The 25,326-nt window shown below is 38.6% G+C and overlaps 2 protein-coding genes across 6 annotated transcripts; one reads left to right on the top strand and one right to left on the bottom strand.

Moving 5' to 3' along the window:
- The first annotated feature begins 3,273 nt into the window (after window positions 1-3,273).
- LOC143853047 (phospholipase A1 PLIP2, chloroplastic-like) lies at window positions 3,274-9,748 on the top strand. Its single transcript, XM_077362757.1, has 5 exons — window positions 3,274-4,404; window positions 5,162-5,662; window positions 5,752-5,811; window positions 7,125-7,541; window positions 8,800-9,748. The coding sequence occupies exons 1-5, from the start codon at window positions 3,781-3,783 to the stop codon at window positions 9,376-9,378; spliced, it is 2,181 nt and encodes a 726-aa protein (XP_077218872.1). The 5' UTR covers window positions 3,274-3,780; the 3' UTR covers window positions 9,379-9,748.
- A 1,387-nt stretch (window positions 9,749-11,135) lies between these two features.
- Window positions 11,136-24,243, bottom strand: PPR40 (pentatricopeptide (PPR) domain protein 40). Of its 5 annotated transcripts, none has more exons than XM_077362722.1 (4): window positions 21,716-24,243; window positions 21,486-21,608; window positions 13,261-13,354; window positions 11,136-11,513 (listed from the first exon to the last, which is right to left on the bottom strand). In XM_077362722.1, the coding sequence occupies exon 1, from the start codon at window positions 24,125-24,127 to the stop codon at window positions 21,917-21,919; it is 2,211 nt and encodes a 736-aa protein (XP_077218837.1). In that variant the 5' UTR covers window positions 24,128-24,243; the 3' UTR covers window positions 11,136-11,513; window positions 13,261-13,354; window positions 21,486-21,608; window positions 21,716-21,916. The 5 variants fall into 5 exon arrangements, with proteins under 5 accessions (XP_077218837.1, XP_077218839.1, XP_077218838.1 ...); XM_077362724.1 differs by lacking the exon at window positions 11,136-11,513 and adding an exon at window positions 14,345-14,423 and having other exon boundaries at window positions 13,060-13,354; window positions 21,711-24,243; XM_077362723.1 differs by lacking the exon at window positions 11,136-11,513 and adding an exon at window positions 14,345-14,423 and having other exon boundaries at window positions 13,060-13,354.
- Window positions 24,244-25,326: the final 1,083 nt, after the last annotated feature.

Below are 25,326 nucleotides of genomic sequence, written 5' to 3'. Positions count from 1 at the left end.
AAATTTAACAAATAATTAATGGGCGCTGATATTCCCCCCGCCCCCCTTGTAGGCTATTCCCCCCCGCGGCTGGCTAATGTTAAATGTTAGGATATGTCACTTTGCCACCATTTGACCGGTCTCTCTCCACTCTCTCTCTCTCTCTCTCCACACACACACAACAGGAACAGTTGGTGGGCCCAACAGAAACCGTTGGTGGAATGGTGGGCCCATCTTTACACAATGTAGGCCCCGCCCATACCACTGTAGGATAATCCAAACCGTCCATTTGATGGGTCACAAACGTAAATAGGTTGCGTCCCAAAATATCATTTCCATAGGCAGATCCTAGCCCTCCGATCTAAATAGAAACTACATCTTATACAACCTCTATAGATTGTAGGGTTGTGATATTCCTATGGAAATTATTTTTGGGGCACAACCTATTTACATTGTGGCCCATCAAATGAATGGTTTGGATCATTCTATGGAGTTGGTCGTAAAGTAACATTAAGGCCCGTCCACAACATAGGACGTTCCAAGCCGTCCATGGTTTGGATAATCCTATGGAGTTGGTAACATTAAGGCCCAATCGTAGGCCCCACTGATTTTTTTTCAAATTGAAGCGTACCGTCCAGAACATAGGATGATCCATGCCGTCCATGGTTTGGATCCTCCTATGGTGTGGTTCGTACAGTAACATTAAGGCCCAATTTAGGCCCCACCCATATTTTTGAAAATGAAGTGTACCGTCCAGACCATAGGATGATCCGAGCCGTCCATTTGATGGGCCATAACGTAAATGGGTTGTGCCCCCAAAAGGGTTGGGCCATCAAATGAATGGTTTGGATCATCCTGTGGTGGTACAGTAACATTAAGGCCCATCCACAACATAGGATGATCCAAGCTGTCCATGGTTTGGATAATCCTATGGAGTTGATCGTACACTAACATTAAGGCCCAATCGTAGGCCGCACCGATATTTTTCAAATTGAAGCGTACCGTCCCCAACATAGGATGATCCTAGCCGTCCATGGTTTGGATCATCCTATGGTGTGGTTCGTACCAATTTAGGCCCCACCCATATTTTTGAAAATGAAGTGTACCGTCCAGATCATAGGATGATCACAACCCTACCATCTATAGAGGTTGCATAAGATGTAGTTTCTATTTAGATCAGAGGGCTAGGATCCGCCTATGGAAAAATATTTTGGGACACAACCTATTTACGTTTATGGCCCATCAAATGGGCGGTTTGGATTATCCTATGGTGTGGTATGGGCGGGGCCTACGTTGTTCAAAGATGGGTCCACCATTCCACCAATGGTTTCTATTGGGCCCACCAACTGTTCCTGTTGTGTGTGTGGAGAGAGAGAGAGAGACCGGTCAAATGGTGGGAATACGTTAGCCAGCCCTGGGGGGGGGGGGATATCAGCGCCCTAATTAATTCATCAGTTTTTCATGTATATTATTTGTAAATCTTGTGAGAAATTCAAATCGAACTCTCATCAAACAGATGCACTTAACCATGATTTCATGTCTTTTGTTGTGTTTAATTTTCAAAATCAAGTGTATATAGTAAGTAGATGTATGCGCAGTAAAAAAAGAGGTTGGTGATAAATGTGCCCCCTATTCTAACAAGGACCAATCTTTTCATAGTTACGAAACCAGTAGGAGGGAATGGCCATGGTAAATAAGAGGGTGAATTTATCATTTTCCAAACAAATGACATCATGTGGCCATGTGGGTTTTCCTAATTTTTACTCGAAGTCTTCCCAAACATCATCAACATTTGCTTCTATGATTTAAACATCATCAACATTTGCTTCTATGATTTAAAATCCAAACTTTGTGTCTATGCTTTCTTGCACGACCCCAAAATTACTATTTTTAAAAGGGATTTATAAATAGAGAAATGTTAACAATCAAACGAATCAATTGGTGTTAATCGAATTTGTACTAAGAACATATTTAGGCTCTGTTCGTTTTATATTATAATAACCGATGGTGAGGCCACAAACTGATTATTGGACTAAAAATAAATGTAATTTGCCTCCGATAATCGGTTTGGGGGCTCACCATCGGTTGTCATAATCTCAACCAAACAGGACTGGTGTTCAATCTCAAACGAACAGGTGTTCAAGCAGGATATGTTTGTCATTTTTTCATAAGATAAGAGTAATTTTGTCTTAAGAAAGGTAGGAGCCCCCTAGGAACATGAGAGAAAGCCCTAGCAAAAACCCACAATCCTTTCCTTGCCCTAAATCTCTCAAAAACAGCACCTACAAGCGTTCGATAAAGAAGCACCAAAATCAATGGTTTAGCTATGGCTGGAATAAAACTGAACGTGTTCTCAACAACATCTGGCTGGTGGGACTTACGGATTTAATCACATAGACATGACACAAGTAGATCCAAAATCTCTTTTTATCATTTCCCATTATATTCAGGCAAATAGTATCTGCACAACCATATCTTGATAGCGAGGCGAAGTCATATAAGACGAGGTGTCTTCTGCTCATTATCAAATACGGTTGTGTGCGGCTGTTTTCATGCAACAGCCAACCCCAAAATGCCTTTATATGAAAGTCCCTAGCAAATTCCTTATTTAACCAGCTGGGACACCTAGCAGCAGTGTATCAATGACTGCAGAGGGGCCGATGTACTTCACGTAAGAAGGATTCAACGGATTTGATTGCCACATACACTACAGTTGGGTGTCCCATGTGATGAAAAGTGGCGCATTTATCATTTCTCTTAAAAAAGAAGTGAATATAGGTACATTATAAAACAAGGCAGTGCCAATATCAGTAACCTGTAAAAATGCTAAAATTTACACTTCCTAAAAGACACTTATACTAGGTTCTACCCTTTCAAATGACAATTACCCACAAAAGAAAGGGAAAGAGTGTTGTCTTGGGAAACTGGATTCTAACCAAAATACAGTAAATTCCTTTCCACCCTACAGTAAATTCGTTTCCACCCTCCATCTTGAAAAAGAAAGCAACCATCCCACAATTACTATCTTCTAAATAAGAATGTCTATTAAGTAGGTAACTTAGACTAAAACTTAAAGAAACAAAACCAAATCACAAAAAGATACATAAAAAAACTAAATGAAATCATGTGGGTCCACTCACGATGTTCTAAAACATCAACGGTCACGATTTCACAGTCGTTAGCAAGTGTTGACCCAAGAGATGAACGGTAGAGATATATGTCTACACGTCTCCCACGCGAACCCAAAAGTAGAAAAGAGAGAGAGAGAGAGAGAGAGAGAGAGAGAGAGAGAAGGTCGTGAAATTAAAGAGAGCTGGTTTTTATTGTTGATCAGTAACCGATGACAGGGCAGGCACGCGCGTACACGATATTTAGAGGCGCTTTCAAGTTTCAACTATTCAACACCTAAAGTTCGTACACGCAACTGCACCAACAAAACTACAAAGAGAGGAAAAGGAAACGAAAGAGAGGAGATGGCTTTTGGGGTTTTGATTTTGAGGGGTCCATCTTTAATTATTTCTAGGCTTCCGATTTTGTTGGGAGAATTTATGGTTAGGGTCTTGTTAGAAACATTGGCCCAGCTACCCTCCGCTTTTAAATTCCCATAACCTTTCTTCCTCCTCCTCATTCCTCTCTTCTCTATTAAAGTTAGGGGCGCACGTTAACCAGCGTACGCCCCCCCAGAGTGCATTTTAGCGTTTCTGAGGAAGAAGAAAGGGAGAGAAAGAAAAAAAAAGAAACTGTTATAGTTATATTTTGTTTGAAAAAATTTTAAAAAAAAAGGGCAAAAGGGAAGAGAGGATGGAGAGTCTGTGTTTCAAGAGTCCCGGAGTGCCGATCTCCGTACGCACGCACCAGGCGCAGGTTAGCACTCATACGGCGCAGGTTAGCGCGCTGGGGAGGAGAGGGTGTAGCGTTTCGGCGAATGCGAAAGGAGCTTCGGTGGAAAGCTCGACGGAGACTTCGTCGGCGGCGAGGTATCCATTTACGTATCCATTAAGGTCTCTATGGGCCGGGGGGGAGGGGGGGAATGACAGGAATGCCCTCGAGGATGTTGGAAATGGCGAGGAAGGAGAAGAGATGGAGAATGTGGAAAAAATGGAGGGGGGTTTGGAGAATAGGGATGGGAGTTGGGTGTTGAAAATATTGCATTTGAGGTCTATTTGGAAGGGGCAGAGGAAGAGTGATAGAGAGGTTTTGGACGAGGAGGAGGCGGCGAAGAAGGGTGGGAGATGTTGTGGGTGTAGTGATGGGGAAGAATCGGAAGTTTGCGGTGTGGAGGAGGAGAATGGGAATGGGATTGGGGTTGAATTTGATAGGGATTCTTTCTCTAGATTGCTTAGGCGGGTGTCCTTGGTTGAGGCGAGGTTGTATGCACAAATGTCGTATTTGGGGAGACTTGCTTATTCCATTCCCAAGATCAAGGTACCCCATTTGTGGATTTTTTTTTTAATATTATTTGGAGTTTTGTATAATGTATTATTGTGGAGTTGTTTTGGTGTGTCTATTTGATGCATAGAATCAAGGTACCCATTTGTGGATTTTTGGTATTATTGGGAGATTTTCATGTGGAGGCGTTTTGGTTTCATGGGGTGTTTGTTTGTTTGTTTGTTTGATTGATGAATAGAATCAAGGTGTACCCATTTCTTGTATTTTGATTTTTTATCATGTAGGGAGGTTTGGGGGTCTATGGGGTGTGGATTTCTTACCCAAAACAGAGTACACTTTTGGGATTTTGGATTTTGGATTTTGGATTTTTTGGGAGAATTTTTCACCTGGGTTGCATTTGGTTGAGGGATATCTGTACTCTGTTTTGGGTAAGAAATATTTTTGTTCAAGAATATATTTTTGTACAATAATTCTGAAATGGTATCTTTCCTATTATACTACAGAATTTTTGTACAATAAATCAAGGTACCCATTTCAGAATTGTTTTTGTTTTTGACATTTTGCAAGAATTTGTCATGCTCCGAGGTTTTGATTGATGTGTTTTTATACTAAAAGATGAGATACATGTTTGCGGATTTTTTATGTTTTTTGGTCAATTTTTTTCATCTGATCAGTTCTTTCTAATGGGTGGATACAACATTGCTTGATCATTTGCTCATTTGTGGATTTTCAATTTGCTGACAGAAACTTTTATATGGGAGGGTAATGGATTTATTGTCTGTTTTTGTTTCAGTCAGGAAATCTACTAAGATACCAGGGATTGCGATTCATTACGTCCTCATTGGAGAAGAAGGCACAATTTGCAAATGCGGAAAAGGAAAAGACGTCCTCCCGAGTTCAAGAAATGGAAAAGGAGGCAATAGAAGGACAGGTGGATGAGAAACATAGAAAGAATGGATACCGGATAACTGCCTCGGCGGCTTATCAAATTGCTGCCACTGCTGCTTCCTATCTACAGTCTCAGACGAGGAACATTCTCCCCTTCAGATCTTCCAAAACAGAGATAAGGGAAGATTCATTGAATGAAGGCAGTAGTAGTGATGGAAAACCTGAGATAATAAGCTCTGATGTTGCATCTTTTATGGTCACAACAAATTCAGTGACAGCCGTTGTTGCAGCTAAGGAGGAAATGAAACAAGCTGTTGCAAAGGACTTGAATTCGGCACATTCATCACCTTGCAAGTGGTTTATATGTGATGATGATAGCAGTGGCACAAGATTTTTTGTCATTCAGGTGCAGGGTAGTTTTTTTTTTTTTTTGTTGGGTCAATATTGTTTGTTTGTTCCATGGTCAGGTGATGATTTTGGACTGTTCATGTGCAGGGTTCCGAGTCATTGGCTTCTTGGCAAGCAAATCTATTGTTTGAGCCCATTCAGTTTGAGGTAAATTGAATGTTCGTGCCGATTTTGTTTTTGCTTATTTTATCAAGGCATCTTTCCTATTATAATTATTTAAGAATATATTTCTTCTTTTATAGATCTTAGCTGTCTTGTCTATTACTTTTATGGTACTTCTATATCAATGACTGCTTGTTAGAGAGATATCTGTTTGTGTCAAGTGTATGGAGGAATGATCTGACCTTTTCGTGGTATATGTCCTCAATAGTGTTTTCAGAGGTGAAGAAGGTGTGAGGCTAGGTGTTTTTCCTCTTGAGACATGATGAAGGCAGGCTTATTCCTAATGGGGTTTTTTTTTTTTTAATTTATAAATAAAAAATGGAAAAAAATGAGCGATGAGAAGTAGAGAACTGTGTTCACATGCTTCCCAATGAGTTTTTTTGTAAACCTTTTTATAATAATTAAAAAAAATTATGATTTGCCTTACCCACCGAGGCGTTGGCTCTTCGGCATAAAGTCACGGGTTTGCTCCCTGTGGACGAGTGTTCGAATCCCGCCCCCGACTTACCTGATACACGTGGTGAGTGGGTCGTTGCGTGTATCCGTAGGGACTAGTCCTGCTCCCAAAGTGGGTGGGGACATCCTACGTCATCAAAAAAAAAAAAAAATGTCTTCCCACTTCATTAATGGAAAAAAAAATCAACGAGTATTTAATGATTTACCTTTCAAAAAAAAAAAATTATGATTTGCCTGCATAGTACAAGGAAACTGTGGCAGTATGTGGTCATAAACTGATCATGCCAAGACAATACTATGTGAAGGGAGGCCATGTTGCTTATGACGAAATATTCAAATTTTGTAAACCTACAAGATATGTAAACCTGCTATAGTTGTTTGCGCATAAAATGGTTCTGAAACAATTATTTTCATGTTGTTAGCACATTTAGGTACAATGCAGAACTAAGTGCTCTTTGGCTAGCCTACAGCTGAAAGCGATAGAACTTCCCAGAATGACAAATGTTCATTGTTTGTTTAGGGATATTAATTCAATTATCTAAAGCTTCATTTATTGGTCCATGAGACATAGTTCTAGAGTATGTATTTTGTATATTTTTTTCATCCTTGGATCTTCTATTAGGATCCAATACTGAGTACATATATTTTGCCTCTTATTCCATTCCATATCAAAGCAATTTCATTGAAATTGTTCCAATTCGGCCTGTTATGTTCTATTACGAGAGTTACCATTGCCATTAGCTTTGTATTTTCCATGCATTATTATGGGATTCATAACAATTCAATTTGACAATCCTAATATTTCTCCTATAAATGCTAAGCCTTTAAGTTTTGTTGTCCAGGGTCTAGACGTGCTTGTACACAGGGGTATTTATGAAGCTGCCAAAGGGATTTATGAACAGATGTTACCAGAAGTCCAAGCTCACCTAAAATCTCACGGAAATTCTGCCACTCTCCGTTTTACTGGTCATTCCCTTGGGGGAAGCTTGTCTCTGCTTGTGAATCTCATGTTGTTGATACGAGGGGAAGCACCAATGTCTTCGTTACTCCCCATTATAACATTTGGTTCACCATCCATCATGTGTGGAGGTGACCACTTGCTTCGAAAGTTGGGATTGCCTAAGAGTCATGTTCAAGCTGTAACACTTCATCGAGACATTGTGCCCAGAGCCTTCTCTTGCAGCTATCCTGATCATGTGGCTGAGCTTCTAAAGGCCATCAATGGCAACTTCCGTAATCATCCGTGCCTTAAAAACCAGGTATCCTCTTAATTCATTAAATTTTTAGTTTCAACCAGTAGGGGGAATATTTTTGGTTACTGTCTTTTAAAGAATATGGACACATAACTCGCTATTTATTTTCCATACATTTTAACCAATATCAAGGGAGAAATTCAGTTTATAATTGTGATCATCATAACCCTGATATGTTTGACATACAGCTGATTATTGCACACAAGATGACAGTCCCTACATTTTTCAAACCTTTACTAAAGCCTTAATTTGAGTCGCTGAACCTTGAAGGAATATGGTCACTATTTATTTTCCATACACTTTAACCAATCGCAAGGGAGAAATTCATTTTATCATTGTGATCATCATTCCCCTGATCTGTTCGATATATATACAGTTTTTTTTTAACGGTAATATACAGTTTTATTATTGCACACAAGTTGACGGTCCCTGCATTTTCAAACCTTTAATAATCATACAAGTCACCTTATTCCCAGGAATGATCTATAATGATGTATGAACCCAGATCCTAGTGGTATTGGCTGAGTTTTTAGAGACTATCCAAGCGAGATGATGCTTAACAAGGCTGAGGTTCATGGTATTCTTATGGGATTGAGGTTGTATGTGTTTCATTTTGTGGGTTCTCCTTTACTTGTTGACGGTGACTCAGCTAATGTTATTGCTTGGGTCAGTGGCTCCTCTGAGTCCATGGTGGTTAACTAAATTTGTCAAGGTAATCAAGGATATCATCTGTAGGCGCAATCCGTTCTTGGCAATTCGTCTCACCCTCCTAGTGCTGACTTGTTAGCCAAAAGGGGTGTGTCTTGTGATTCTCTGTATGTGCGGCAATCTCTGCCCTCTTTGTAATCTTTTGGTTTTTCTCAATGATAGTTATAGTTTCTTTATCTTTCAAAAAAAAAAAAACGATCCATTTATCCTAAAAGAAGAGATTTGGGTATTTACTGAAGAACAGGTTACTTGATTGGGGTCATTGCTCACATACTAAAAAACCCTTCTTATTCTTTTACCCAAGCTTATACTAAAGTAAAATGGTATGAGTTGATGCTTTGGTATTAAATATCCTCTGCCGTATTATTCTAAAGAATGCATACTCACATTTAGTTTCATATAGTGAGTGAAGTTATCTAAAACGATAATAATAACCTCACAGTAGGGAGGTCTTCACGTCTTCTAAAACTCGTGATAATTCCTATATATTACTTAAAGCATGCCATTGAACAGTAATGCCCTAATCTTTTGTTATGTGTTTGTTGCTTTACAACAGAAACTTTTGTATGCTCCCATGGGGGAGTTGCTAATTCTACAGCCAGATGAGAAATTTTCTCCACACCACGACCTACTCCCTTCTGGCAGTGGCCTCTATCTTATGTGCCATCCTATGTCAGATTCCGGTGATTCCGCAAAGCAACTGCGGGCCGCACAGACCGTGTTTTTTAATTCGCCCCACCCACTAGAAATCCTTAGTGACCGATCAGCATATGGCTCTGGTGGTGCCATTTACAGAGACCATGACATGAACTCCTATTTGCGGTCTGTGCGATGTGTGATCCGTCAAGAGCTCAACAGCATGAGGAAGGCTAAGAGGGAGCACCGCCGAAAAGTGTGGTGGCCACTCGTGGCTCCACAGGGTATACCTTCAGATGTTATTATGAACAGGCAGTTGGGATCAGCTAATTTGGGTCAGAGGCAGTTAAGTTTTTCTGGTGTTTTTCGGAGTGGGAGGGCGTCTTTGAAGAGGTTCAGTAGGCTAGTGGCTTCACAGCATGTGCACTTACTTGTCGTGCTCTTGTTTCCTGTACGGTTGTTGGTTGTAGGTACTATAGCGGTCATTAGTCTCCGATGATTGGCCTTCCCAAGTACAGCACCATCGAATCATCCTGGTTTTGACTCCTCTTTGACTCAATCAACACGGCCAATCCACATGTGTAGCTGTCAACCCATTGACTCACCTAGTCAGCCCTGGAGAGGGATCTTGATCAATTCTCCCCAACGGAGGTACCATCATCTTTGGCCTATTCCTTTTGTCGTAAATGTGTCGCAGGAGGTATATTTTACAACTGGTTGTGTCAGCTTATCAGAAGGGTGTGCTATTCTTTATTCTTGGTTTCTATGTATATTATCTGCTTGATATGGGCAATGCAGAATTAGAATGTAAAGAAACAGCATTTGAAATGTCAATGAAATCAATTGAAATTTACATATTGAGAATTTTCTGTTGATCTTTCAATGAGAATATGTGCACTTTCTTGTTTTTTTGCAATGAGAACTTGTACTGGAATCTCAACTTTCTAACAAAATGATTTGAAAGTTCTTGCAACTGAGACCAATCTTATAATCAGATCCTTTATAAGCAGCTTGAAAATGAAATAAATAGTGAGTGAACTCCTCAATTCAGTCCCTCCAACTCCCTTTTGAAGTTTGAAGTTTAAAACATGCTTATAAATGTTTAAAGCTATTACTTGCAATCATTCTGCACAAAAAGGTGAGGCCTTCTTTTATTTTGCACGGCTAGCCCATAATTCAGGTATTCTAAATTCAATCTATATTCAACAAACACCTATTGTGGAGTCCCCAACCGATTATTGGACCGGAATTGCACTGAATTTGACATAGAAAGAATGGAGCCTTTGTTGAAAATTTGTCGCAACACTGTGCGAGTGGGTGTCCGCTTGGCAGAAGAGTGTGCTATCTTTATTCTAGGTTTATTGTATATTTTCTGCCCGCTTGGCAGAAGAGTGTGCTATCTTTATTCTTGGTTTATTGTATATTTTCTGCTTGAGATGGGCAATGCAGAATTAGAATGTAAAGAAACAGCATTTGATGTTAGGCCACGTTTGGATACCCACAAGATTTAGATTTGGATTTCTCACATTTGCAGTTGAGATTTGGAACTTGATCAGATCCTTAGATTTCCAAATCAGCTACAACGGTGAAAAAAAATCCGATTTTCAAATCTGTTCTGCAAGACATTATTTGGAAATCAATATTCGTGGCAATTACCTTCACCCTCGCTGCTCCTCGACCTTGCTGCAGCTCTCTCTCTTTCAACATAAGGATGATTAATGTATTTTGTATCTAAAACTCAAATCCAAATCAAAATACAAAAGAATGAGGTATCCAAATGCGGCCTTAATGAAATTAATTGAAATTTAGGTGTTAGAAACTTTTATGTTGGTCTTTCAGTTAGAGTATGTTAACTTTCCTGTTGTCCTGCAATGAGAACTTGTACTTGAATCTCAACTTTTTCTTGTAACTGAAAACCAATCTTACAGTCAAATCCTTTTGTAAGGAGCTTGAAAATGAAATAAATAGTGAATGAATTCCTCAATTCAGTCCCTCCCATCTCCCTTGATTTTTGAAGTTTGAAGCTTAAATCATGCTTATAAATGTTTAAGTAGTTGCCAGAAATTTAACAAAATGATTCCCGGAAAAGACCCATTAGGCAGACTTCGTGCTTCTTGCAAAGTTTTCTACGCTTCAAGGCCACTTTTATAGAAACATTTTCACTGGAATTCATGTTTGATTGAAAACCCAAAATGCCTCATTCTCCTTTTCTTTCTACATATAATGGGTCTAAAACAAGTTTTACACCCAGTTTTAATTGCACCCATTTTACACCTCATAAAATTTGGCTAACTCATTTTCCATTCTCCAATTTTCAAGGAAAATTGCAAACCTACTCTAGAGTCTAGACTGTAGAATGTGTTTTTTCATGGGTTTTTTTCCTAGATTCAGTGGGCCGTGGAACATGTCCAGCTTGCATGATTCGTTCCTGCTGGTGGCCCACATAATGCATATGCTAAATCCACACGCCAACTATCGATGCCGATGTCTTCTATCATCATCTTCGTCTTCTTCACACCAATCCAATATAGTTTGGATGTTTTTGACGGAATTGGGCCCCCGGTCATATGTCGCCGAGCTTTCAATGTCCATCCGACATTGCGACCGCGTGCGTAGCGTTCTTGAATTTGGAACCTGATTCAATCAGAGTGGGCGCAGACACAACACACGTAAGAATTTGATCTATATTTGCTTTCATGGTCCCAATCAGAACCAACAGTCTGGTTCAACTCAGTACCTGGTCAGCTCAGTTTATTTATTTCATTATCACAATAATTATTTCTCATTTTTATAAATATTTTTCATTGCACAATTGAGTATTAGCAATGTGAAAAGAAGACAATGATATGCGACTAGTTCTTGACTTGTTGTATGTTTAGTCTACTCTTTTTTGGCAGTGTATTGCTGCTCTTTGTTTGCTTGCTTTTTGTTCATATCCTCACATGCTGAATGCTATCTTCCATGAGGAAATTGAATAAAGCAATTTTGTTTTGGAAAAGGAAAATGATATTCCCAACCCCTTTCCCAGCATTTTCACCTAAATTTGTGTCTTTTTTGGTGAAAATGACCTCATTTTTTCATACACAATCAAACAAAAAAGGGTGGAAATTTAATCAATTTTAGGAAAAAAACAAACAAAGAGGGTTGGAAATGCTGTCAAAGGGAGATGGAATAACATTTCCCTACGAAAGAATGCACGTACAAATTAATAAGTTGTGTACAAAACTAACATCCTAACCGTTCGATCAAAATGGGCTTTTGCCAGTTAAGTATTGGCTGTGACAAGCATGTTAGTAAGTCTGATCGGATGGTGGGTATTGTTAGCCGGTTTGAGTTTTTGATCAAAAGGTTGAGACCATTGGACCAGTTTAATTTTGTGGTCATGCAATAACCCCAGTAGAGCCTACCAAATGAAGGGCTGGATCATGTTAGTGTCATGACTTGGTCAGCTGTAAGCCGTTGATCTTGGACGGACAGTTGGCATCACCCAATATGTCTGATTTTGTGGTATCTTGTCCCTAAAAAGCCGCGAAATGGTTTTCCGCGAACTTGCCTAGCAAATCCTATCAACTAATTTTTATTTTTTTTATTTTTAGAATTCCTCCTACAAACAATTTATTAGGTAACTATGCTGTCAAGTATTTTTAATCTCTTACTCTTTATCTTGAGCATGCCTTTGTCTTGTTCAAATTTTCCTGTTCTTGGTTTCTATTTTATTTTCTTTCCCATATCTGTTTTACCTCACTTTTAAAAAAAAAACGAGTTTATCGTCATCCATTTGATTCATTTCCATCTCGAAGAAAGCCTTGGAGAAAACTCAAGTAAGCCCTATATTCAGATTCATATCCTAAGATCCTAATTGTGCCGAATCTGACCGAAACATAGCATCCTGTATGTAATTCAATAATTATTTTTTTCCTTTACGACCATTATTTTACTTATTTAGAAGTTCAGATTATTCACAGATAAGGAACATATTCAATTGAATAAATTGCAAAGACACTCACTAATAGTGGAAAAGACATTCTAATTTTTTCCAAAATTCTGTGTACAACAAGAGGAAAAAAGATAGTCCAAAGTTTTAATTTACTCAGAAAAAAAAATTAAATTATCAAGTGCTTATTAAATCACTCCTGATGCACTCCCTCACATCAAAATCATACTACCACAGGCTCTCAAGTAGCATGTGAGATACGCCCAGATCGATTATATCACATAGAACTTCATTACTATAACATTTTCCAATTGAAAAAGGAATTCGCCAAAAAAACAAAAAAACAGCGATGGTTTTGGAGAATGCTCCAGTAACAAATACATCATCTTCTCCGACCACTAGAAAGAAGAACATTAAATAAGAAAAGAACTCGTAAAATTTACTCACTGTCATCTCGAAAAAAACTGGTATTTGATCTCTGGCTGGCACCAATCCCTCCTATGTTGAGTTCCCATCATCTGGATAGATGGTAGAAGCAAAGCTGCACAAACCCAATGGCGAGGCTCAGCTCACTTCATTTTCTAGCATTTCTACTAATTTTGTACACTGAACTGGTGATTATTTGAATATGAATGGTTGTTTGAATAAAATGAGTCTTGTGAATCAAACACTGAATACAACATTGGCACATTTACCCTCAAACATTAGGAGATAAATTGAAAAGGAACAATACTAGAAAATTTGGAGAAGAACAATTTCCTGAGTTCCACAGACAATTCGAACCAAGTTATCATGGTGAGCAAAAAAAAAGAGAGAGTAAGATTTTCAACTGCTTCATATGAAATTATTTAAGGTGCAAAGCAACAAAGCCAAATTCACCCTTATCATTGCCAGTTATCTTCTTGGTGGCATGGCTAGAGGCAGAGTTCAATTATTAACACCATCCAGTATGAGCAAGGTTTTGAATTTCGACCGAAATCCAAAATTTTGGGTTTCAGTTGAGACCGAAACCGAAATTGACTGAAATCGAAACGTTACAAAATTTCAACCGAAATTTCAAAATTTTGATTTTAATTGGGTGAAATCGAAACGTTACAAAATATCTCCAAAAAATCTGATTTTAATTCATTATTTAATATTATCCTGAAATTATATACCCTAAAAAATAGGCGTTAAGAAGATTTCGTCCGATTTCACCGAAATTTTGGCTGAAATTTCGGTTTCGGTGAGGACCGAAACGCATTCCGAAACCGAAATTTAAAACCTCGAGTATACATACTTCAAGTTCAGCAAAAGGCGGCATATGTAGCCTCTCACTAAGATAAAAATCGACTTCACAAGTTTTGGGAAAACATCATTAATTGAAAATAATTGTGGAAAATAGCATCAAGGGCCAAATAAAAAAAAAACATGCAAGCTTTCGAAATATTCAAACTAAAATCCCATTAATAGATCACTTCATATCAAACATAAAATAATAGCATAACAATATTAGATGTTCCCAAATGATGTTTGGGATTGGAAGTGTCACCTCTTTATGATAATATTTTGACAAAATGAACGGTTTTTTGCTCCCGAATCCTTCCATTGTCTTCAAACTTCAGCAAGTTCTGCTCGGAAAATAAAAATGCTATGAATCTGTAATGGTTGAAAGAAGATACGCTAGAGACTTTGACTACCCACGGTTTAAAGGATCGGAAATCCAATACTTACCAAACACCTAAAAATTCAGATACATATGGTACCATCTTGCCCAAGACAAACATTGTTTCAGGCAATAAGGCATGCTTTGTTAGCTGATGCCTACCGAATGATATCTTCACTTGGTGTTTTGTAAAAAATCAAGCCACATTACACAATACACCTTGGTACATCATAACACTGTCTTAATGACACCACGTTGAGCTGATGTACCCATAATGAGACACAAAAAGAAGGGCAGTTTCATCCGCTCTTACAGGCTATCTTCTAGTAGACAAAATATTATTAAAGATTCTTACTAGGTTCTCTTACAAAAAACCACCATTTATTTATTTGGGGGCTTCTATATACAAAAGAAGAGTAAAGATCGAGCTTTTGATAGTCTTATCCAGAAAATCAGAGCTAAAATTGAAGGGTGGAAAGGAAAATTCTTTTCAACAGGTGGTAAGTTGACTCTTATTAATCATGCCTGACTAGCATGTCGATGTACATCATTTCTATTCTTAATCCTCCCAAAGATTCCATTCAGAGTTTGGTGGGGGGAACTTGAACGAGGAGAAGAACCCATTGGGCCTCATGTGAGAAGTTATGTAGAACAAAAGCGGAAGGAGGCCTAAGCATAAAATCTGTTAAAGATTATTGTTTGGCCTTTAGACGTAAAGCTTTTCACAATATGCAAGGTAATAACTCCCTATGGAGGAAGCTCATGAGATCCATATAGGCCATAAAAGGCCACATAAACTATGTTGAAAGGAAAGCTTATCATCCAAGGCCTTGGAAGGATATTCTTAATGGCAGAGATTTTCGGATTGATCACAGCGGATGGATAGTTGGGGAAGGGAAGATTAATTTCTGGATCAAGCCACTTTATGAGATAGCTTAAAATAGGCAGGACATAAATAATAACATGCAGTTCAAGGATGTTCTCTCCGATAATTGGATTTAGGATATCAATGATGTTGAAAGGCATTTCTCTACAGAAATGGTTCAATCTATTAAAAGCACAAATATTAAAATCTGCACCACCAAAGATAAGCTTGTTTGGTGCCTCACAAATGATGGTAGTTTCTCTACCAAATCGGCATGAAATGCTACACGGAACAATACTGATGTCAAGGATTGGGCTAGGCACATTTGGACTGGTCTTCCCACAAAAATCGGTTGTTTCACTTGGAAAGTCTTCAACAGTGCAGTTGCTATTAACCAGAGAATCAAAAGACAAACATATCCAGATTGCATCACAGAGTAACTGTTGTGCTATGGATAAGGAGGAAACTATTAACCATCTTTTCATCAAAGGTAATGTTGCTAAAGACATCTGGCTCTTTTTTCAAAGGCTTTAGATGTTCCTACTATTCAGTGCCAAGCAATACTAGTTAGAATGAAACATTGCTTTGATCTTTATAAAGGCACACACTCTATTTATCCTCAAAATGATCCTAATCATTATTGTTTAAGCGATAATAATAAAATACGGAATGGGAAAGAGGCCTCTAAAAAATGTTTAGTCATTCAAAGGACGCCATCCATCTTGGTATTATTCCAAAAAAAATTCCACACAAAGGTTAATCTGGGTCTTCTGGATTAAGCCCACTAATCCTATTATCAAACCATGGTTTTAAATTTCGACCGAAATCGGATTTCGGTCGAGACTGACACCGAAATCAACAAATCACATTACCCGAAATGGTATTTTATTTCTTCCGAAATTTTGGAATTTCGGTCGAAATTTTTTTTTTTTTCCCCCAAATTTCACCCAAAAACCTTTTTTTTTAATTAATTAAATACTTTGCCAAATTTTTGTATGGAATAAAATAGTGTTTATCTTGTTTTGCCGGATTACGGTCGAAATTTCGATTTAGGTGGGGTCTAAGACCGAAATTTAAAACCATGTATCAAACTGAACGTCGATGGGGCATCTAAAGTCAAGCCAGGTATGTCAGATGGACGTGGGTGGGTGGGGGGGAGTGTATTTAGAGAAAATTTTGCTGAAATCCTTTTTGCTTATGCTCATTATTATGGTATTGGTTCTAACATGCTTGCAGAAGCAAGAGCTCTCTTGGATGTCCTTTGCTATTGCAAATTGGTGATGTTGCCTCAAGTGCATTGAATCTGACAGTAAGGTGCTTATTAGTAAGATAAATGGTTTGATTAATGATAATTCTCAGTTACATTGGTCTCTTAACTATGTTTGGGAAGAAATCATGCAATTGATATCTGCAATCAACCCAAGTTTAACTCATCATTACCGAGACGGTAACAGTGTTGCTGACTCTTAGGCCAATGCAGCTTGCAGACTAACGTTGAACAAGACTTACTAGCAATGGAATGATCTTCCAATAACTACTAAGGGTGCAGAAAAATGTGATTTTCTTGGTCTCCCCAGTGTTAGAGAGGCAATGTCATCTTCTTATTCACTGTTGTATTTTTACATCGATCTGGGATTACATTTTTTTCTTTTCAGGGTAAGTTGGGTTCTCACAAGGCATTTATCTAAGCTCATTGAGGCTTGTGTATTCGCTCCATGGGGTTCTAAAGGTAGGATCTTGCGGAATCTTCTTTTGCGATTTGTATTTCGAAAATCTAGAAAGGAAGGAACATCAGGATATTTAAAGGGTGCTCTACGATTGTTTTCTTCACTCAGAGACGCGTCTTTGTGGTTATGGTTCATTGGGCATTGCCTCCCTTTGTTTAAAAGTTATACTGCATCTTCCTTTTACAAATCTTAGGAGGAGATTCGGTTTAGTCATAACTTTTCAGAGAGGCCTCCACACCAATGGGATCCACCCTCCCCTGGGTTCCTGAAGCTTAATGTTAATGGTTCTAGCATCGGCAATCCAAGTCTGTCTAGAATTGGTGGTCTCCTTAGATCCGAGGATATTGTGACTCTTTGGGTATTTCCAGTTCTGATTATAAGGGACTCTAATGAATTGGATGTTCTTGCAATTGTCTATGCTTCTCGTCGTATTCATCGAGAGCAGCTTGATTATGTCATCAGAGGGAGACTCCCTCAATGTCATTGGGTGGCTTAAGGTTAAGAAGAGATATCATTGGAGGTTTGCTGATTATTTGGAGGATAATTTTTATTTGCTCGAGAGGGTTGAGATTGTTGCTAGACAAGTGTGGAGGTCTGCAAACATTGAAGTAGATCATTTGGCTAAGGAAGGTTTGGACAAAGATCAGATTACTTTCTTCGACTTCCTCCCTCGGTGAGTTCTTGGTATTCCTTTTTAGTCTGTTTACTTGTGGCTCGGCCTTTTGTTTGTTGTAGTCTCTTTCTTTGTTTTTGGAGACTTTATCGGTGTCCTTGTGCCTTCATGTTTTATGGAATGGTTATTATTCAAAAATTGTACCAAAGGAAAAGGGTGGATATGATGTGGCAATGGAGGTGTGGTGAATCTGATGTGCCACCCTCCCTCGACATTGGCCGATCCTGAAGCTCTAGAGTCTAATCTACTTCTCTGCCAATGGTGTCTTCTGGAATATTACCTCATCTCTCTCCTCAGGGTGCACCTCAATGACCTTAATTGGAGCACACATGTGACCTAGATCCAACAGACCTCGACATCTGGAGCAAATCTTCACCTGTCTTATGGTGGTCCTAAGTAAATCATCTGGTACTTGGTCTCCTGTCAACAGGGATTGACTCCTCCCCAATGGCCCGCTCCTCTCTCACCTTGGCAGTGGGAGGGGTCAGACGTATTGTAAGATGCTCAAGTGCCAAAACAATACTCGGTCGTAGATGAAGGATGCACACATCCTTGGTCGCTGCCACTCAGTCCACCAACTGATCCCTATCCATCTCTATGATTGTTGAATGATTGCTTCCTTGCTTGGTCATAGGATCAAAAACACCCAATTAGGCTGGAAGAATCTAGCCCCTATACCACTTATAAGAGATCCTAGATAGGATGCTCTTATACCATTTGAAATAGACCTTGAGTTAGATGCTCGGATACCACTAGTCGTGTCAAACAATAAATTTACGTCCACCAAACAAAAACAATGCCTGACAGCAATAAACAGAAGCCTGAAAATCATAAACAATGTCCGCCAATAATAAACAGATGCTCGAAACCCATAAAATATGCTCGCCAATAGCTAAAAGCTAGCAAATTCATCCATGAATTGCATAAACTTAACAAGCGGTAATATTTCCCTCTTTCCGTGCCACAGATAGACAAATCAGGAATAATATAACAAAAATTCCAGATATAATAGTATATCATCAAGTTCTGCTATAATGCTTCAATCCATACATACATACACGCACACAGATATATATATATATATATATATATGGAGGTTGTTGTTCCTGCACAAGTGTGCAGGTAAGCTTACCTGCACACGAGTGCAGAAACAGGGTGGGGGCCCACATTTTTTGGGGTCCAAAGCATTCACTTGGAAGGCCCTTCCATGGATAGGGTGTGGCCCAAAAATCAGCCCCATTGGATCATCATAAGCCTGTCATTTGTGGAGGGGAAAAATGGGCAGAAACATGGACACACAGTGTCTGTCTATATATATATATATATGAGAATAGAGTTCCTAATATATGAGAATAGAGTTCCTAAGGTGTCACCTCATATAGCTTATATGAGGTGGCGCTTAAAAACATAAGGGGCCCACTTTGTTTGGGGTAATCCAAACCACTCATTTGAAAGGCCCTTAGATGGATATGGTGCCTACAAAAAATCAGGTCCATAGGATCATCCTAACCCTTCCATTTATGGAGGTAAAAAATGGGCATATTTATGGAGGTTTATACCCATCCATTTCAACCTCCACAAATGGAAGGGTTAGGATGATCCTATGAAGTTGATTTTTTGGGCACACCCTATCTATATGAGGGCCTATCAAATGAATGCTTTGGATCATCCAAACAAAGTGGGCCCCTTATGCTTTTAAGCGCCACCTCATATAAGCTATATGAGGTGACACCTTAGGAACTCTATTCTCTCTCTCTCTCTCTCTCTCTCTCTCTCTCTCTCTCTCTCTCTCTATATATATATATATATATATATATATATATATATATATATATATATATATATATATATATATATATATGAGAAAAGTGTAGCTACACATACGTGTAGCTAACTTAGCTACACCGACGCCTTAAAATACAATGGGCCCCACATTGTTTCGGTGATGCAAACCATTCGTTTGATAGACCCTCACATAGATAGGGTGTGCCCAAAAAATCAGCTCCATAGGATCATCCCAACCCTACGCTTTGTGGAGGCAAAAAATGGACGTGTAAAAGCCTTCACAAATCTGCCCATTTTTGCCTCCACAGTTTGAAGGGTTGGGATCATCCGATGGAGCTGATTTTTTGGGCACACCCTATCAATGTGAGGGCCTATCAAATGAATGGTTTGGATCACCCAAACAATGTGGGCCCACTGTATTTTAAGGCGTCGGTGTAGCTAAGTTAGCTACACGTATGTGTAGCTTCACTTAACTCTCTCTCTCTCTCTCTCTCTCTCTCTCTCTCTCTCTCTCTCTATATATATATATATATATATATAAAAATAAATATATATATATAACGGTTTCTACACACATGTGTAGATAAGTTATCTACACACTAGCTTGAAATACAGTGGAGGGCATATTGTTTGGGCGATCCAAACCATCCATTTGATTGGCCCTCACATAGATAGGATGTCCACAAAAAATCAGCTCCATAGGATCATCCCAACCCTACGATTTGTGTTAGGTAAAATGGACGTGTATAAACCTTCACAAATCTGTCCATTTTTTGCCTCCACGGTTCGAAGGGTTAGGATGATACTATGGAGCTGATTTTTTGTGGACACCCTATCTATGTGAGGGCCAATCAAATGAATGGTTTGGATCACCAAAACAATGTGGGCCTCCACTGTATTTTAAGCTAGTGTGTAGATAACTTATCTACACATGTGTGTAGAAACCGTTTTCTCATATATATAAATAAGAATGAATGATAAATCCAAATATATTAATTAATATAAACAATAATGAACAACAGATCAGGTCTAGCAGTGTTTTAAAATGCGGAAGCAGGTCAAAACGTGGCCAAAGCAAATCCTAGTTGACACGGCACAACGTGGTCATGTACTTGGTTGATACGGGGGAGTTTTTAAACTATAGGTCTATGAATTGATGGTGATGGAGCTTTGGATGTTTTGCAACCCCCTGCCAGGCAGATCCAAATTTCCTCCAACACACTACCGAGAATATCCTCAAGGATTTCTAACTGCAATCCCTCAGAAATCAAGAGAAGATACCCACCACCTTTCGTTGAGAGAGAATTACCAAATATATCCCAAAGAGGTTGAGGACAAGGGACCAAATCTCTGAGGCAAAAGGAGCAGATGGAGAGGAATGAAGATATAAGTTTAGCCATTCAGAAAAAAATGAAGATATAAGTTTATTAATTTCCCAATTTCTAGAGAAAAAAGAACTGAGGTTCTCAGACCTTTTCCTTGTCGGTATAAAACCAACTATAGCGTATTCCAGTGCTCTGTTGTATGAAAAAAAGAGGGAGATTCAAGTTTGTTTTCATGTTTCTAGGGTTAGTGCACCTACTCTGTGGAAACCAATGAGGGAATATAAGTGGTTCAGATCCAAAAAATGTTGGCCTGTAGATTTATGATTCATCAGAATTTTGAATAAGAGAACAGAAAGATATTTGTGAAATTTGTGATCCCCTACTCTTATCTACTATTTCTGACACCAACTTCAGAAAAAAATAAATGATAAAAAAAATGAGTATCTATTTTATGTTTCAAAGACCTTTTGGAGCAAACTATGAATTTAGTCACTGATTGCTTATATTTTGTGTAAATCATATTGACTCAAACATGACCTCCTTTATACGAAAGTGCAAGGGGATCCCAGATAATCACTTGGTCCACAAGGAGACGGATTAAATTACGAGAATCGTAAGTGCACCAAAAACTTAATATTCCCACGTAACGTACCTTTTTAGAGATGTGATCCTGAAATCACATGGCATGGGTTATTGTTAAGCTTTCATAATTGCAGAGGTGAATCTTATCAGGATGGAATGGATGGATATCTCCTGAAAACATGTAAGCGCTTCGCTGCAAGTAACCAACTAACACGAGTTTAGATAGTGCAGTGTAGCATATAATGTGTCTCTAAGATAGTGAACCCTTTAACTTGGTAGAAAAGAAAAGGGCTACCTTACCAATCAAGCTGCAACTGTATCAAAAAATCTGTACCCTTATGGGATACTTATATTTCGCTCACTTCAAGCCATGCAATAGACAGAAAGTAGGCAACTGTTTCATTTGTTTTCACCCTCCCACAAATGCTTCATTTGGTTGCATTCCCCAAATATAACAGAAACATGTGAATCCAACTTTGCTCAACTGTCAAAAACTCCATCTCAAAGGCTGATAACCATCTTCAATTTAGGAACGTTGCTCACATGGATTCCTTTCCTTTTACATTTGGTGACTAACTCTTGGGCCTCCTCTAAGCGTCCCACTCGAGAAAGGGAATCAATAACTAAGAAATATGAATAAGAATTCGGAGCACAACCATTGGCCCCCATCCTATTCATCATTTCTTTAGCCTCATCAATTCTCTGTGAATCACATAAAGCTTTAATAAAAGAATTATATGTATAATTATCCGGAGTTGCACCTGCTTTCACCATGGAATCAAAAAGGATTTGTGCACTCTCCATTTTTTTCATCTTACACAGACCAAAAATGAGAGCATTGAAAGAAAAATTGTCTGGACTTATCCCATCAGCTCTCATCCTTTTAAACAGTTTCATAGACTTAGTAATTTCGCCTACGGCACAAAGAGACCTGATCATTATATTGTATGTAACGACGTTTGGTGAAACGCCCCATTCAATCATCTCATTAAAACAATTAAAAGCATCTTCCATCTGGTGGGCCCGACAAAGACCATCAATTATTGAACTAAAGGTGAAAATATCTGGCTTGAATCCATGCTCTAATAACATCTTTAGCAGTTCATGAGCCTTACTTAACTCTCTAGCCTTGCAATGGCCACTGATCAACGTATTGAAAGTTACAAGGTTAGGAGCAACGCCTTTTTCTAGCATCTCTCTGAAAATTTCTGATGCCTTTTCCATCAATCCAGCTTTGGTGACACAGTCTATCAACATGTTATATGAAACCACATTGCACATAAGTCCATCCAATATCATCTGATTTACATATCGACTGCCCTCCTCGGCCTTTCCTATATTGTACAAAGCAGCTATCAACGTGATGTACGTATTAAATTCGGGTTTTCCACCTCGAGCAACAAAATTATCCAATAACTTACTTGCTTCGTTAATATCGATACCTTTCGCCAAACAAGCCATGAAAATGCTAAATGTTGCAGCATCTGGAAAGTAACCCTTCTTGCCCATTGTTCTAAAAAACTTACTAGCCTCCCTTGGCATACAATTCTTTGAAAGGCAATATAATACAGTATTACACATCTGTTCACGCATAACAGACTCGCATTCTATAAAGTTAGTTACCAACTTATAAGCCGCATGTGGGTCCAAACAGCGGAACGACCCATGAATCAACGTCCTAAAAGTGGCTTCACTCGGGGCAACATTTTTCTTCCTCATTGTCTCCAATACCCGAAACGCTTCATCCACCCTCTTCGCGTTACAAAACCCATCAATTAATATTGTATATGTGAACACATTCGGGGGATGTCCTGAATTTTCCATTTGTTTCAAAAGCCTAAGTGCTTCATCCACTATCCCAATCTTGCATACTCCATGGATGAGGATATTGTATGTGAATCGATCGGGGTAGCAATTATCAGCAGCCATTTGTTGGAATTTGAAATAAGCCAAATCAAGTGAATTGGATTTCACCAATGCATCGATGACCGAATTATAGAGCCGGGTGCTCGGCTTAAACCCTAATAATGACATCTGCCCAAAAACTTCATTTGAATACTTTGCAAGACCCAATCTTCCCCAACTACCAATTAAAATGCACAACAGTTCTTCAGTAATTCTACACCCCACAGTTTGAATCTCTTTCAGTAATTCTACTGACAATACAACAGGACCCTTTCTAAACAACATATCAGCTAAAACTCTCCTCACTGAGTTATTTTTTACGATTCCGCCAAGAAATTGAGAAACCCAGATATAAAATTTAAGGGAGAGTAATGGGTTTTCTTGATTTTGCAAAATTCTCACAACTAACTGTGGATTTAAACTGCTATTTTTGCCACCTAACTCGTGATTTAACATTACAAACCAGTCCTTGTCTCTCAGTATTTCAGATACATATACACAATCGATAGAATTCGTGTTTTTTCTATTCTTATTAATAGAAACTGGTTCACTCCCAATAGAGAAATCACCGAGTTGTTTCGACCCATAATAAAAATCGTGTCTTTTTGAAGGATTGATCGAGGACTTACCTGTGGATGAATTTTCTGCGTTGGGGGGTAAATGGGGAACTGTTTTTGAGCTGTTTTTTGAGGGTTTTTCTTTCCTTGTTGGCATGAGTTTGTAAGTTTCGAATTTGTTTTTGGCTGCGGGGGGAAGCCCCAGAGCAGTAGAAGAAAAGCGTCTCATCCCAGTAAGAGATGAATTCATCAAGGGCAAGAACAAAAAAAAAGGGTTTTGAGGCTGTTGAGGTAAAGAATTCGGCTAGACCTGGCAAAATCGACCCGGGCCGGCGGGTCGACCCAACACACCCGTAGGGCTGGCAATTAAACTTGTGGAAACGCCCTCACGGGGCGGGGATTGCATTTTTTAAAAAAAATGGGAAAATGACCAAATAGAAGGGGTTTTTTCTGACTATGACATTTCAAGAGGGCTGTTTTCTAAATCACCAATCAAGAGTGCATATGACTAAAATGTCCTTGACTCTCCCTCTCTCTTTCTCTTTCCCCCTATCAAATCACCTATTTGAAATGATTACATTTAGGAGAAAACAAATCCCAAAACCCACCTTTTTCCCTCTTCTTCTTCTTCCTCCTACCTACCAAAAAAACGTACGTATGAAAAATCCAAAAACCTCCATTTTTGAAACCCAAAAACCTCCATTGTTAGATGCCAAAAGCTCCATTCTAATGCTAAAAACCTCATTTTTAGATGTGAAAGCCTTCCTAACCCTTCATTGCATTGCACAACGCCTCCATTTTCAACAAATATTGGAAAAAAAACGTTATTGGATTTGGAAATCTTAAAAATCTTCACTAGAAACCACCATTCCATTGCAGAAAGCTTCCATTGAATGGAAAGGTGTGTATTTTTACCCCTCTCCCTTCTCTTTCCATTATAAGGCATGTTTATAAACTTGAATGAAAGTTTTTCATGTTAAACTACTGTCTTTCATTGCAGAAAGCCTTCAATCACTATTTAATCGTATTTAAATTACTTTAAACACTTTATAATCATTGTTATTTTACTGTAATCCACTAATTTCTTAAGTTAAACCAGTATTTCACTACCATAAACCAGTACTCAAGTGGGTGTTTATAAGTGGTTTATATAGGTTCTTTGGGTAAGATTCCTCCGTAGTGGTTTATAATCGTAAGTAGTGGTTTATTAAGGGTTACCAGTGGTTTAGAGTGTTTATAATTGGTTTATAAGGATTAACAATGGTTTAAAGTGTTTATAAATGATTTATACAGGGTAAGAAGTAATTTATAGTGTTTATAAGTGGTTTATATAGGCTTATCAGTGGTTTTGAGTGTTTACAACTGGTTCATATAGGGTAAACAGTGGTTTATATAAGCCTATCAGTGGTTTAGACTGTTTATAAGTGGTTTATGTAGGCTTATCAGTGG

Source organism: Tasmannia lanceolata, unplaced genomic scaffold (assembly GCF_043159265.1).
Source record: "Tasmannia lanceolata isolate RefF3 unplaced genomic scaffold, GAP_Taslan_0.1 ptg000019l, whole genome shotgun sequence".
NCBI lineage: Eukaryota > Viridiplantae > Streptophyta > Magnoliopsida > Canellales > Winteraceae > Tasmannia > Tasmannia lanceolata.
Note: the sequence above shows the minus strand (reverse complement) of the source record. Positions and strands in the feature narration are given on the sequence as shown.